The 15,765-nt window shown below is 42.0% G+C and overlaps 1 protein-coding gene across 5 annotated transcripts in view; it reads right to left on the reverse strand.

Moving 5' to 3' along the window:
- The window catches only part of SCML4 (Scm polycomb group protein like 4), a 161,752-nt gene that overhangs the window by 21,957 nt on the left and 124,030 nt on the right, over window positions 1-15,765 (reverse strand). For 4 of the 5 annotated variants that reach the window (XM_073675800.1, XM_073675803.1, XM_073675799.1 and 1 more), the window contains 4 exons: window positions 15,559-15,759; window positions 11,072-11,266; window positions 6,372-6,653; window positions 4,757-4,902 (listed from right to left, as the gene is read on the reverse strand). In XM_073675800.1, coding sequence (XP_073531901.1) covers window positions 4,757-4,902; window positions 6,372-6,653; window positions 11,072-11,266; window positions 15,559-15,759 — 824 coding nt within the window. The remainder of the gene's footprint in view (window positions 1-4,756; window positions 4,903-6,371; window positions 6,654-11,071; window positions 11,267-15,558; window positions 15,760-15,765) is intronic. The other variant, XM_073675801.1, reaches the window with a different exon arrangement.

A 15,765-nucleotide genomic window follows, 5' to 3' on the forward strand; every position in this document is an offset into this window, starting at 1 on the left:
TATGATTTTTTAGTGACTGTATTCCTTCTTTATGTTCAAATCTTGCCTGTGCTGAAAACATGAGCTAGATATCTTCAGCTGTTAGATTGTGATATGCTTGGGTCAGCCATTTACTGTTAACTATGGGGGAACTCATTGATCAGTATTGCTAGGCTTGCTATTAATACAACATGGCCCTTAACTATCTCTTCTTTTTCTCTTTGTTTTTTTCTGTCTTAAATATTTTTGCATTTTTATAATATTCTTTTTTGGGGCTTCTTTACCTTCATCCGCTGGTATGAATGATTAAGGGCATGGGATTATTGTTATCTCCCCTATTCAGTCCTGCATTGCCGCAACTGGGTTCTCCAGACCGGCAACTGGGATTGCCTGTCGACGAGACGTTCTGATTCTGAGTGGCCGCCACATAATATATGCGCAGAAGTGCCTGCTGGATATTTGCTGTATGCTGATGAACCGGGACCTCTGGTCAAATGACCGAAGTTGCCTGGTGATAGAGACTGGCCGACATATGCACATGTCTGAAGGTGGTTGTTGGACATCATTGCATGCGTTTTACAGATGTAACCCTCTTTGGTCCTCAAAAGTTTTTATGAATTTTTAAACTGTAATGATGTGTATTTATGTGTTATTTCTTATATGTATTAATTGATGTTAAGTACTGACCTAATTCTGTTTGGATTTATTGACCTTTCTCTTATACTTTGTACGTGTTGTGTTTCCGAAACATCGATTGGAAGGATTGTTTTATGTACACTATTTACATTGGAGCTATGCCACATTATGTTTGCTTGAGAAAGACTTCCATTGGGTCACAACATCGAATTATTTATATGGCACAATAAATTTCTACTTTAATTTCTACAGTCGCCTTGGATGATATCGATTTTGCTTGTGGATCGTGTTTCGCGGACATCTCTAATTCCTTTATTTTTAATGGAGGAGTAGGGATGCGGGGATGATTTAACATTTACCTTTTTTTTTTATTTAACTATTTTTTCTAATTATATTTTTAACTTAATTTTTTTTTAGTTCAGAAAATAAAGTAAAATGCTGCCTAGCTTCACCTACAGCTATTAATTGCGCATGACAGAGGGTGTACATAGTCCAGAACGTATGCGGCCAACGGCGTAGGAAATGAGGCCGGAGACCAAACAAAGTTTCCTATGCCCTGTGTCTGCCGCACTTGCTGTGTGTCGTGTCGTGCTCTGACACATTACATAAAAGAAAATACAAATGGCAGCCTCCAGTGACTGAACAAAAAAAATAATTTAAAAAAATATTAAACCATTTAATTTTATACTGTTATAAATAAACATATATATACAGTTGTGCTCAAAAGTTTACATACCCTGGCAGAATTTTTGCTTTCTTGGCCTTGTTTCAGAGAATATGAATGATATTTTTCTCCACTCCATGGTTATTGGTTGGGTGAAGCCATTTATTGTCAAACTACTGTGTTTTCTCTTTTTCAATCTTAATGACAAGCAAAAACATCCAAATGACCCTGATCAAAAGTTCACATACCCTGGTGATTTTGGCCTGATAACATGCTCAGAATTTGACACAAATGGGTTTGAATGGCTACTAAAGGTAACATCCTCATCTGTGACCTGTTTGCTTGTAATCAGTGTGTGTGCATAAAAGCTGAGTGAGTTTCTGGGATCCAGACAGACTCTTGCATCCTTCATCCAGCCACTCACGTTTCTGGATTGTAAGTCATGGGGAAAGCAAAAGAATTGTCAACAGATCTACGAGAAAAAGTAGTTGAACTGTATAACACAGGAAAGGGATACAAAAAGATATTCAAGGAATTGATAATGCCAGTCAGCAGCGTTCAAAAAAAAACCACGGTCAGGTAGACCAACAAAAATTTCGGCCACAACTGCCAGGAAAATTGTAGCTGAAATTCAGGACTCTCTGAAAATTAGCGGTGTGGCTGTTTCAAGATGCACAATAAGGAGGCACTTGAAGAAAAGTGGGCAGAATGGTCGAGTCGCCAGAAGAAAGCCATTACTGCGCAAATGCCACAAAGTATCTCGCCTACAATATGCCAAACAGCCAGACAAGCATCAAAACTTCTGGAACAAGGTAATTTGGAGTGGAGAGACCAAAATTTAACTTTTTGGCCACAACCATAAACGTTACATTTAGAGAGAGGTCAACAAGGCCTATGATGAAAGGAACACCATTCCTACTGAAAAGCATGGAGGTTGATCGCTGATGTTTTAGGGATGTGTGAGCTACAAAGGGACAGGAAACTTGGTAGAAGTTGAAGGAAAGATGAATGCAGCACATTATCAGCAAATACTGGAGGCAAATTTGCACTCATCAGCCCGGAAGCTGCACATGGGACGTACTTGGACGTTCCAACATCACAAAGATCCAAAACACAAGGCCAAGTTGACCTGTCATTGGCTACAGCAGAACAAAGTGAAGGTTCTGGAGTGGCCATCTCAGTCTCCTGACCTCAATATCATTGAGCCACTCTGGGGAGATCTCAAGTGTGCAGTTCATGCTAGACAGCCCAGGAATATACAGGAACTGGAGGCTTTTTGCCAAGAAGAATGGGCAGCTTTACCATCTGAGAAAATAAAGAACCTCATCCACAACTACCACAAAAGACCTCAAGCTGTCATTGATGTTAGAGGGGGCAATACACGGTATTAAGAACTGGGGTATGTGAACTTTTGATCAGGGTCATTTGGATGTTTTTGGTTGTCATTAAGATTTAAAAATAGAAAACACAGTAGTTTGACAATAAATGGCTTCACCTAACCAATAACCATGAGTGGAGAAAAAGTTTTTTTGTTATCATTCATATTGTAACATCCCTGGCGGCGTGCTTGCATAGTGCACCACCTCCCACTATGCAAGACCGCAATCTTACCTGCCAGTCCAGCCTACAAACCTTGCTCCAGTTCATGCTATGTGCATGTCGCTTGACTGACTGTTTAGGGCGGCGGCCCGGTTACTTCCTGATTCTTATAGCTGCTGTGGGTGCACCCCTAATGCGTCTCCAGCCTATTGCTGTGAGTCACTGGATAGTTAAACCCACTCCACCCAGTAGGAGGTGCCTGAGCAACACCTTCACTCAGTTAGTCTTTGCTACTGAATTGCCAGGTCCTGTCCTGTTTCTAGTCTGTTTCCGCCATTCTGGGGACTGTAGACCCAGGCTCGTTCTTGTATCTCATTGCAGTAGCAGTTCCTGTCTGAACTGTATCCTAGCCTGTTACCTGTTTGTCTCTATGTCCGTACCTTCCCTTTTCCTGCAGTATCTGAACCTGCACCTAACTCCAACTCGTTGTCTCTGTACTTCTGTTTGTGAGTTTTGTGTCCACTCGCTACTTCATGTGAAGTACCTTGTGTGTATCTGGTTCTGCTTGTCCCTTTTCCCTTCCTCCGTATCTTCCTCCTGTGTTCTAGCCATCTTCCTGAATTTTCCAGTCTGTTCCATGTGAACAGAGCCCTGTCCTCTCTGCCTTGTCCACCGCACCTGCGGTTTCGCTCCGCTCTGTCTGCCCACCGTTCCGGCGGTTTCTCTCCGCTCTGACTTGCCCACTGCTCCGGCGGCTTCCCTCTGCTCTGCCTTACCCACCGCTCCGGCGGTTTCTCTCTGCTCTGCCTTGCTAACCGCACCAGCGGTTTCTCTCTGCTCTGACTTGCCCACCACTCCAGCGGCTTCTCTCTGCTCTGCCTTGCCCACCGCTCCGGCGGCTTCTCTCTGCTCGTCCTTGCCCACCGCTCCGGCGGTTCCGCTCTGCTCTGCCTTGTCCACCGCACTTGCGGTTTCTCTCTGCTCTGCCTTGTCCACCGCTCCGGCGGTTCCGCTTTGCTCTGCCTTGCCCACCGCACCTGCGGTTTTCGCGCCGCTCTGCTTGCTCACCGCACCAGCAGTTCCTCTCTGCTCTGCCTTTTCCTCCGCTCCGGTGGTTTCGCTTTATTCTGCTTGTCTACCGCATCTGCGGCTCTGTACCTGTCTCCCAGTCTGTACTGGACCCTATCCAGCCTGCGCTCCAACCTGCTAGTACCTCCCTGTCTGCACTCCAGCCGTGCTTGCCAGTATCTCCCTGTCTGCATACCAGCCGTGCTTGCCAGTATCTCCCTGTCTGCATACCAGCCGTGCTTGTCAGTGCCCACCTGTCTGCATACCAGCAAACTTGCCAGTACCCACATGTCTGCATACCAGCAGTACTTGCCAATACCCACCTGCCTGTATGCCAGTCTAACCTGCCTGTTCCTGCATTCCCCAGTGTGGGTCAACAACTGTGGCCGGGGTCTGACCTGGGGTCGCACCTGGTCCCTCTGCTCGGTTCCTCCTTGGTCCACGGAGTCGACTAAGCCGCCGTTCGACCTTGGTCGGATCGGGATGATACTTAGTTACGCCCCTCCAGGCACTCCTCGGTTCATGGTACAGTGGGATCACTAATCACGCTCACGCCAGTCAGTCCAGGCGCGAGCGTAACACATATTCTCTAAAACAAGGCCAAAAAAGCAAAAATTCTGCCGGGGTATGTAAACTTTTGAGCACAACTGTATATATATATAATTAACAATCATTAATAAAAAAAATTGTGATAGATCCTCTTTAATTAGTATAGAGTTAGATTGAAGACAATTGAAGTCCTTGCTCTGGAGTTAAGTGAGGATCGTAGACTTGTATAGAGCTAAGCTGCAGTACAAGATATAGTCACTGGACAGATGTGGCATTACCTGTAAGAAATGTTTAATGTATTGCAACCAAAATCCTACTTACATGTTTTCTGAAAAGGTCAACATGTGGGCCCAATGACTGTGGATCAGCATCCTTCACAAACCAGACAACATCTTCCACAGTCCAGTTGGATGGATCCTTGCTAGTTGGTCTGACTGAATCCTGGTTTTCAGGAGAAGGGCTGGAGGCTATAAAGTAAAACATATTAGAGCTCATGTTTTCTACAAATGTACGGAAAAACGATACTTTGTGGCAGGATCTTTGGAGCTGGCCTCCTTTCCTCTCATATCAGGGTTAATTAGAGTCAATTAGGTAATAGGAGCTAATTACAATACTTTTTCTGATACTATTAGGTAAATTATTGCTCAACAGTGGAAGTTGGTGGTCCCTCTTCCTTTTCAGATCCATATGACCGAGTAATCTACATCTTTCAAATGGAAGAACTGATCAACCCTTTCCATGTAACCTAGACTGCTTGGTTGACCTTTAGGTATTCAAGAATTATGACCTACCAGTTGAGTGCTAATGTGTCACAGGATTAGTTAATCTCTTCTCTCATCCATATTCTATCTCTATCCATAAATCACGCCTTGTCTCATTATTTATTTCCTCTTATTTTCTTGCTTCCTCATCAGAAAGGTTACTATTGAGATCCACCGATAAGGATGTACCCTACTACCTGAAAGTTCACATGTGAACTGCTGCACCATTCATGGACTTGTCATGCTAACTGGCTACAAGTACCAGCAGCCTTACAAGACAATTATTCTATGGCACAAATGTCAAAATGACAAATTCAAGATGAATCTTAAGAAAAGGGCTGTCTTTATTTCACATCCAGTAACTTCGGAACTTTTTGTAATCCATTACCAACGACTGCTCTATTCAATCAGGGGACATAAGGCCCTTATTCTGGGGGATCTTAGAAACTGGACACCCACAGATCTAGTAGTTCTAGTAGTTATTATAACTTATACCATTGATAGGTGATACCACATTTAAACTGAAATATTCATTAAATGTGTAAGAAAAATGTTAAATCCATATCGACAGAAGTGAATGGAGGGAAAACTACAATTGAGCAAGAGCAAGGTTAGATTGATGCCTTCCATTTCAGCCTTTCCCATGAACCACTGCTGCTTATTAGGAGCTCGATAAACAGTATATTGATACCTATCCACACCCAGATGCCTCCAGAATACCGATGGCCAATTGTCTCAACATTTATAACAGCAGTTCAGCCTCTCCATGTGGAACCCTCCACCCTATTCTCACGGACTGGCAGCACTATCTGTATGAATGCAAACCCATAAACCTGATCTGTTCCACTAACCAATGATCTGCTTCGATATTCTCTGCTTCAACATCTGTTAGCATGTCTCCCTGTTCAGCTGCTTTACAGCCTACTTGTAATAACTTTCTCTGTGTTAGAACATGGTAACTATTTTGAATGGTACCTTAATGGTTTTCCTTGTTATTAATATGGTATGCTACTTTAGCGTACTTGCTCATTGGTTTGAACTCTACTGTTAACACGCTTTGCTGAACATTGACTCTCATTATTGAAAATTTGTGAAAATTAAAAAAAAACAGAATGCAATAAAAATGTAAACACATCATATCAGGACATAGTAGGACATGAACTAAACTTCATTACCACTTCTGTTTCCTTCAAGGTAACTTCCACTTCTAGTGGGACTTGATGTTTGACGCCTTAATCCTGTCGAGGACTGACCTCCTGAAGACATCTGATTGGACCTATGGTTACATGAAGAAGAGGAACTTCCACCACTTCCACCTCCGAGCCGTCCTTCTCCATTGCTCTGTCTTACAGGGTAAAGAGAACCCATGTAGTTGTAGGCAGAATCAGAAGGGTCAACGCTGTACCGTTTTGTATTAACCGGATCAACCAAGTAATCTTCTGGAATGACAGTTTCTGCTGAAAAAATGGGGGCACATAATCATTAAAGTAATGGAACACATATTAATGGAAATCAATACAGAACAACTTTTGACAAATATCAAAGGTAAACAATTCTTTTTTCTTTTATGAGTTTAAATGCATACTATAATAACATTTGGTGTTGACTATATGTATGATTGAATCGATGTATGAGCCTAGTATTATGCCATTACTAAGTTATATGAATGGCCAGACCTGATGGCACCAGTAGCAGTCCTGCTTTGTTCCAATGAGTAATACTCAGTGAAGACTATTGCATACAGTAATATTGACTATACAGTAGTATAAGCATAGTATTTGTATCAGCACAACAATAACTTCAGCGTAGAGTTGCTTATAGCACGGTGCCCTTCACTCACAATTACTGTACCCGCCAAAAAGTTGAGCAAATATAAGTGAAGAGATGCAGACATTACATTTAATCTGGATCTTTTCATGTTTCTTTTCATGTTTTAATGCTTTTTAACACTTTGAGTCCCCTTGATATACATTTATATTGCTGTTTACAGTAATTATTGAATATATGACAAAAAAAACACACTAATACAAAACTGAGTTGACTAAGCAAACAAAAGCTATAAGAAAACAAAAAACTTGAAAAGGAATAGAAAGTGTGCAAAAATCCACCAGTAAATATAATTAAGGCTGTTTATTATGTTCATTAAAGAGGTTGACCAGCTAGACTAAAAAATTAAGGATTTGCAGGGCCTGATCCAGTGGCGACCATAGTAATCTGTGACTGTCAAACGATAGCCCGGTGAACCACATCCTACCTGCCAACATCCGCGGCTCTTCTTTTGATTAGCTGACCTGGTGCAATGTAACATGTGCGTTCCATGGCTACTTGTGATAATGTCACGTCAGACTGGCTAATGAAAAGAGGCCAGGTAAGAGGCAATTCGCAGATCTCCCAACCAATGGCAAAAGATCACTGATGTGGCCGCTGGATTGGGTCCTGTGAATCTCTATATCTTTAGATGTGTTTAAAGTAGAAATACTGTTTATGGCCATCACTACCCTTTGGCCAGCATGATGGGCGATTGTGCCAACACATGAATCTCGTCCCCTGAGGAACCCTTACACTCAATAAAAAGGGGGAAACGTGTCGAGACTACTACCCCGGATCCAGATGGACCAGAACCACTTGGAGGGGGAATAATCGATCCCCAAATCACCTCATGGGCCTTTTATGAAGCAGGAAATAAAGCTAAGTAATTGCATCTTTTAGAAACATTAAATGACATGACCCTTCTTATTGATTTATTCTCATTCTTGAATATTTAAGGGTCATTATAGGGACTGTCTTGAGGGAGAGCCACTGGTGAGCGGGGTCGCCATTATGTCATTAGAGTGCCAGCCTCTGCGGTCAGGCAGGTATAAGGTTCCCAACAGGGTTTTAATAGGGATAGTCCTATATTTTCTGCCTGATTGTTTCTCATTGGTGTCCTCGCTACAAGTTATGGTTGGGAGTTCCAATTTTCCTGCATTCGTATTATGCACTTTATTGGGATGTGTATGATCCCACAAGGGATCATATCTATTAATAATTGTTTTTCATTTTTCACTTATCTCCATATGGGGTATTTTTAATGTACACTGCTCAAAAAAATAAAGGGAACACTTAAACAACAGAATATAACTCCAAGTAAATCAAACTTCTGTGAAATCAAACTGTCCACTTAGGAAGCAACACTGATTGACAATCAATTTCACATGCTGTTGTGCAAATGGAATAGACAATAGATGGAAATTATTGGCAATTATCAAGACACCCTCAATAAAGGAGTGGTTCTGCAAGTGGGAACCATAGACCAAATCTCAGTACCAATGCTTTCTGGCTGATGTTTTGGTCACTTTTGAATGTTGGTTGTGCTTTCACACTCGTGGTAGCATGAGACAGACTCTACAACCCACAGACGTTGCTCAGGTAGTGCAGCTCATCCAGGATGGCACATCAATGCGAGCTGTGGCAACAAGGTTTGCTGTGTCTGTCAGCGTAGTGTCCAGAGGCTGGAGGCGCTACCAGGAGACAGACTAGTACACCAGGATTGTGGTGGGGGCCGTAGGAGGGCAACAACCCAGCAACAGGACCGCTACCTCCGCCTTTGTGCAAGGAGGAACTGGAGGAGCACTGCCAGAGCCCTGCAAAATGACCTCCAGCAGGCCACAAACGTGCATGTGTCTGCACAAACGGTTAGAAACCGACTCCATGAGAGGCTGGTATGAGGGCCCGACGACCACAGATGGGGGTTGTGCTCACAGCCCAACACCGTGCAGGACGCTTGGCATTTGCCACAGAACACCAGGATTGGCAAAGTCGCCACTGGCACCCTGTGCTCTTCACAAATGAAAGCAGGTTCACATTGAGCACATGTGACAGACGTGACAGAGTCTGGAGACGCCGTGGAGAGCGATCTGCTGCCAGCAACATCCTTCAGCATGACCGGTTTGGCAGTGGGTCAGTAATGGTGTGGGGTGAACATACAAACTCCTTGCAGATGTTGTCCTTGGTGGGATTTGAACCCAGGACCACAGCGCTGCAAGGCTGCAGTGCTAACCACTGCGCCACCGGGAAGACGTCCCTGCACAAGCACGGGAATGTCCCGAGCCTAGTCGCGCCCAGAAGTCTCAGCCTAGAGATCATGGCGACACTGTAACCTTACAATATGAACGAATAGAGAAGTCCTGGGCCTGGTCATGGACAGAAGTCCTGGCCTAGAGTGCACGACTGGGCCCGGGATGTCTCTGCACACGTTCGTTGGAAGGTGGTGGCGACGTTGTGACATCACCACATGTTCCACGACCTTAAGATATGCACTCCAGGCTGACACTTGGTCCGGACATGCACAGGAACATCCCAGGCTAGTGTGAAGCTATCTGGATTTTCAGTGCACGGCATCGGTAAGGAGAGGCGCTGAGGACTGTATAGAGGTCAGGTGAGTGGTGAGGTGAAAATAAGTTGTTTTTTTTCCCTCTACATCTGAAGTTTACTATGCTTTGGAGTCTCTCCAGATTCCAGAACATAATAAGGAAAATGCAATTCCCAGAGAATAAATTTGGTGCAAATCAAATCTCCTGGTAAAATCTTCACAATTTGACAAATTCTAAACTCTTAAGATCCTCTCATCTCTAGTGATGGGCAGTTGGCCAACTCTCGTCTTTGTTTCTGCTAACATATAATGAAATAATAGGGTATAGACTATCGATTATACGCCAGAAAATACCCCTCTATAAGAGTATAAATCTTTATTAATATACACTACTCAAAAAAATAAAGGGAACACTCAAATAACACATCCTAGATCTGAATGAATGAAATATTCTCATTGAATACTTTCTTCTGTACAAAGTTGAATGTGCTGACAACAAAATCACACAAAAATCATCAATGGAAATCAAATTTATTAACCAATGGAGGCCTGGATTTGGAGTCACCCCCAAAATTAAAGTGGAAAAACACACTACAGGCTGATCCAACTTTGATGTAATGTCCTTAAAACAAGTCAAAATGAGGCTCAGTATTGTGTGTGGCCTCCACGTGCCTGTATGACCTCCCTACAACACCTGGGCATGCTCCTGATGAGGTTGCGGATGGTCTCCTGTGGGATCTCCTCCCAGACATAGACTAAAACATCCGCCAACTCCTGGACAGTCTGTGGTGGAACGTGACGTTGGTGGATGGAGCGAGACATGATGTCCCAGATGTGCTCAATTGGATTCAGGTCTGGGGAACGGGCGGGCCAGTCCATAGCTTCAATGCCTTCATCTTGCAGGAACTGCTGACATACTCCAGCAACATGAGGTCTGGCATTGTCCTGCATTAGGAGGAACCCAGGGCCAACCGCACCAGCATATGGTCTCACAAGGGGTCTAAGGATCTCATCTCGGTACCTAATGGCAGTCAGGCCACATGGAGGGCTGTGCGGCCCAACGTCCCCGATAGGGACAGTGACGATAATGTATGTAAAGCGCTGCGGAATATGTTAGCGCTATATATAAAAAAAAAAAAATACGGGGGAGAGCGAACAACAGAGTTTGCTGGAGAGGTGAACAATTAGGTGAGTAGTAGGTTTTTTGCTTTTTTTTTTTAAACCTTTTGTTGTCCCTCTTTGATTTAGCAAAATGGCATTTGGCTGCTATTTTGCTGAATTCGTACTGAGCGAATTACAAAAAATCCGCATTCTGGAGTATATAGATTTTTGAAAAATTAGAATTAAATAGTAATAGTAGATTTTTAACACATTTATATTAAACACATCTATAGATATTTTCTTCTACAATCCCTTTAGCATTTACTATATTTTACTTGTCTGGACTATCCACACTAGTGTATCAAGCTGTATCTAAGACTTTGCCTACCTATCTTAACAGAAAAGATGAAATCTAACTTGTACCTGACTCCATCCTTCCAGTATCATATTCCTTGGGGTTGTCTGAAGTCGTACTATACTGTACAAAGGGTTGATTGCTGAACAGATTGTCACAGATAAGACTGCGGCACAGCTTCTTCAGGAATCGCAGAACATATCCTATGCTGTTCACTACAGGAAGGCTGAGAAGATGCTGCTTTCCTTCAAATGAAGCAGAAACTGAAAAAGAGAAAAAAAGATATACTTTTATTATATACACTTAAGGCTCATGCAGACGACCATATTTTTTTTAAGCGTGTGATCTGACAAAACATAGGATTGCACTCTGACCAATGTTACGCTATGGGGTCGTGCATGTCTGATTAAAAAATAGCAGTATGCATGATTTGCATCCGATATTTGGAACGCACTTGGCCATGCAAATCAATAAATCCATGGAAAAAATTGGACTGCAGTCGGATGAAATCCGAGTGCAGTCTGATATCCACTGACTGGCACAATGAAGATGATGGAGAATTTTTTTTTTAGATTTTCTCCTCATCAGAGAAAATTGGATCACACTATGATCACACTATGATCAAACTGTGATCAAACTGTGATCAGAGTATAAATAAGTACAATCGGCCCGATTGTCCTGGATGAGAGAGAAAACGCTGGTATGACCCTAGCCTTATACTGTAATTCAACCTGTTGTTCACAGGATATGCCATAATGACTGATAGTGGTGGTTGTTAGAGACTTTTTATGCATTGTCTTAATTTAAATTATTTTTAAAGTAAATGTGCTTTCAGAAAATTATATATTGTTGAAATAAAGATAAACATATTTTTTAAGAATAATTGGTCATTGCTGGTATAAATTTTTCATGTCACTATGTTTAAAAAAAATCTGAAATTTTCCTGCTTTTACTCTGTACGCTCTTTCTTGCCTTATATTAAATTGAAACACATAAAATGCTCATTTTAATATCCGGCTGGAAAACTTTCAAAAAGGTGTATACAGACTTTCTTATATGAATTTTGAAAGTAAGTGCACCAACCTCATCAGGTTAAAAATATCTATTTAATAACTTATGAGTCGTGCTAAATATAATAAAGTGCGATGCTAAGCTGGCCTAACCCTATACTTAGTGGTATACTTATTGATCATTTACTCTGTTGTCTTTGAACACATTTTTCCAGGTCAAAAGAATAAAGGAGCCAGCAGTGAGACATAAAACTCAAATAGGTAAATTCATAATCACCTCATGAGGGGGGTTCCTAAAAAAATGGAATCTTTTCATATTTTCAGACGTCCTAAAGACACTAGATCAAATAGTTTGGAAATACTCCATATGTATTAGAAAAAAAAAGAATTTTCAGCCTTGACTAATTCTAATTATCCCCCCATGTCAGGCAATTTGTCTATTGGAATCCATTTTTTGTCTATGACACTCTCCGATAGTGTCGTAAATTGTGGAGCATGATGATACATTAGCAGCCGCTCTGCCATCCACTATAGTATTCATAGGTTTGTCGGTTTGCTTTAAAGTGTGCGCTAGATCTTTTCTTGCTCTAATTAATTCTCTTTGTTGGAACGACAGCTTACTAATTATCTCAGCAGCTCCCGAACCGTGAATGGCTGAGCGATTTCACAAAGCGTATTTTTCTTATTTCACGTCAGATGTGCCAGTGCTTATATGCACTAGTCCAATTCTGCGTTATCTCTCCCCTTCATTTAAGGCTGGTTCGCTTTTATCCTTTTTCGGAATAATCTTTTACATGTACATGGACATTAACTGCTGCTACTTCACGGAGTGAAAGTGAACCGGTTCTCCGGTACTAGGTTATTAGTACTTAATCACTATAAAAGTTATACAACTTTCTGACATTCAATTCCTGATCGTATTCAATAAATTTATTTACAGTGTATGAATGAAGACTGATAAGGCCCTAATTCATCGAAATGTTTATGCCACGTATTTGTAAAACACTTTGAAAAGGCACAACACTTTTGAGAATTGTTGAGTTGCGCATTTTTTTTTTACTTTTGCCATTTACAGCTTCACTCCATCATAATGGATAGAGCTGGGGAGGGGCCAGGGTCTGACAGGGAGTGGTCACATCCTTTTGTCAAACTCCTCAATAGTGTCAACATTTCTTACAGCACAAATGTTATTCCAGTCATTGACTGGAGTAACATTTCTGGCGAGGCGCATCCCACTGATAAGATACACTGAATTCAATAAGTGGCATGCACATCTTAATGAATATGACCCATCAGATTTCTTCATGCCCCATATGAAACACCAATCTTAATGAATCAGGGCCAAAATGTGTAAAGATTTGGTCTGCTCTTGGCTGAGAAGTAGATACTATGGGATCAAGTCTAAACAGAATATCTGTAAGATGACAATATCAATTTCACAGAGGTCCTGTGTCTTGTGAGAAAAGTATTATGGTGTTCTTTCATCTTCTATCTTCAGCCTCCCAGATCCCTGCTTTCCGGAGGGCAGTCTGCTGCTGAAAATTGACAGGGATTTTTAATTCTATAGTTTACAACTCATTGCCTAAAAGCGGCCACTAGTGATACACGGCAGAGATGGCCGGTAACCTAGGCAATGTGTTGTAAACAATAGAATTAAAAATCCCTCGTTATAAGAACAGAGAAGATTTTAAAAAAAGATAAATTGCCAAGTTGCTGTTTTTTTACAAGCACTTTGCAATTTTACCCAATTAACAAGCTGAGGCATCCCTTTTAATATTAAATTCAGCTTTTTCTGACCCTTTAGACCACGTGCAGTATTTGGTGAGGTTTTTTTTACCTCAGTATTTGTAAGCCAAAACCAGGAGTGGGTAGAAAATGCAGAAGTGTTTCAGAGACGCACTGCGCATGTTCGGAAATGAAGAAGACTTCTTATCAACTTCCGGACATGCGCAGTGCACATTGACGTGGACAAGGAAAGCCGCGCGCATGATTGAGATCTGCAGAGAAATGGCGAGTATGCCGGCTCTTGTAAATCATGCTATCACGCCCACAGGAACGTGATAACATGCTGTGAGGGCCAACTAGTCTGAGGAAAACAACGCCCCATCGATTAGTCAAAGCCTAATTAGTATAGGAAAAGCAAACTTTATAAAAAAACCTTTTTTTAGACATGTATTTACGTGATAATCATTATAAAGAGCTGGTTAGGCAAGGTATTTAACAACAAATACACAAATGATGGGTTGAACGGAATGGGAGACCTGTCAGGTTCACTTTAAGGCATTTACTGGCAGCCAAGCAGTGGAGTACATTGATGCATGTGATGGACCATTTTCCTGTACCACATCTTGAAGGAAGTGTCTTCTAAAAAGTGACATTAAGATTAGGAGTTGATTTGGAGTCCATCTTCAACTTGATATGATCCATCTATCTCATCTTTAATAATACCAGCCCATAGCAGTGCCCCACCACCACCTTGCTGGCGTCTATGGCCGTTAGGCCTGTGTCTGTTACTAATCTAGCCACAGGCCCATCCATCTGGTCCTTTAAGAGACACTCTCATCTTATCAGTCTATAAAACCTTTGAAAAATCTGTCTTCAGATACTTATTGGCCCAGTCTTGACATTTCAACGGCGATACAGTGATTTTTTGCCTACCAGATCAAACTTTCAGACATTGACAGAATGCTACCAGCTTAGGTCAAAAGATGCAAAACATGCCCTGCCCTGGAGCAACAGAAAAGGCTGAACACAACAAAGTTGGGTTGCTCCTTTGTTGTTCATCACTTGAAGAGGACCTTTCACAATATGCTTTTTTTATTTTACACTGTATAACTCACTAAAACAAAGGGCTGACGTATCTTTTGCCAAAATATGAGCTTTTGAAGTTTAGGTTGCTCAAAATTACACCAATAGTGTATTAGCAAATGATCTTCTCTGGGGGGCGTTTACTTTTTTTTCTATGACACTTCCAATTATAAAAAAGAAGCATCATAAAGGCCAAAAGGGGCCAAAAAGTAAAGGCCCACAGAGAAAGTCAAAAACTGGCATTTTCAGATTGATCTGGTGAGACTTGATGTATCTCACTTGACCACACTGAGAATCCCTCACTCCTGTCGCTTCCTGTCATGGTGGAGGAAGAGTGCCGAAGTGTCGGTGCCAGAGCAATGAAGATAATCGTGGGAACAGCTTTTATCAAATAAACGGCTCTGGACCTACTACAGGTACAGAGGCACACCATCAATCTCCTTATTCCCCATTGTAGTAGGTCCAGACCATTGTACATGACAAACACTGCTCCCATGATTCATTGTAATGACAGGAAGCAAAGAGAGTGAAGAGTTCTCAGCATGGTCAAGTTACAACACATCAAGTCTCAGCAGATGTCACTGAAAATGCAGGCTTTTGCTTTGTTCCCCTCTATGACATTGCCTTTTTATGATTGGGCAGCATCATGCAGAAGAAAAAGTAAACGCCCATAGAGAAGAATCTCTGTTAGCGCCCTCGTAGCTCAAAGGAACCTAAACATCTTAATCTCCCATTACCTGAAACCATTTCTCCTCCATAGCCCTGCTTCACTAGGGAGAACACACTCTTCTGCTGATGAGCACAGTCAATGCAGGCTTGAACAGCTTGCTGTAGCACCATGGAAGGACGCTCAGGTCCAAAGTGGTCAGGGAGTTGCTGGACCTTTTTTCTGTCAAGATAGGGTCCAGAGTTACCTTGTTTGTTCACATAAATACAAACTGAAA

This window comes from Phyllobates terribilis, unplaced genomic scaffold, assembly GCF_046119375.1.
Source record: "Phyllobates terribilis strain yellow unplaced genomic scaffold, ASM4611937v1 Scaffold_3__8_contigs__length_932513732, whole genome shotgun sequence".
Classification (NCBI taxonomy): Eukaryota; Metazoa; Chordata; class Amphibia; order Anura; family Dendrobatidae; genus Phyllobates; species Phyllobates terribilis.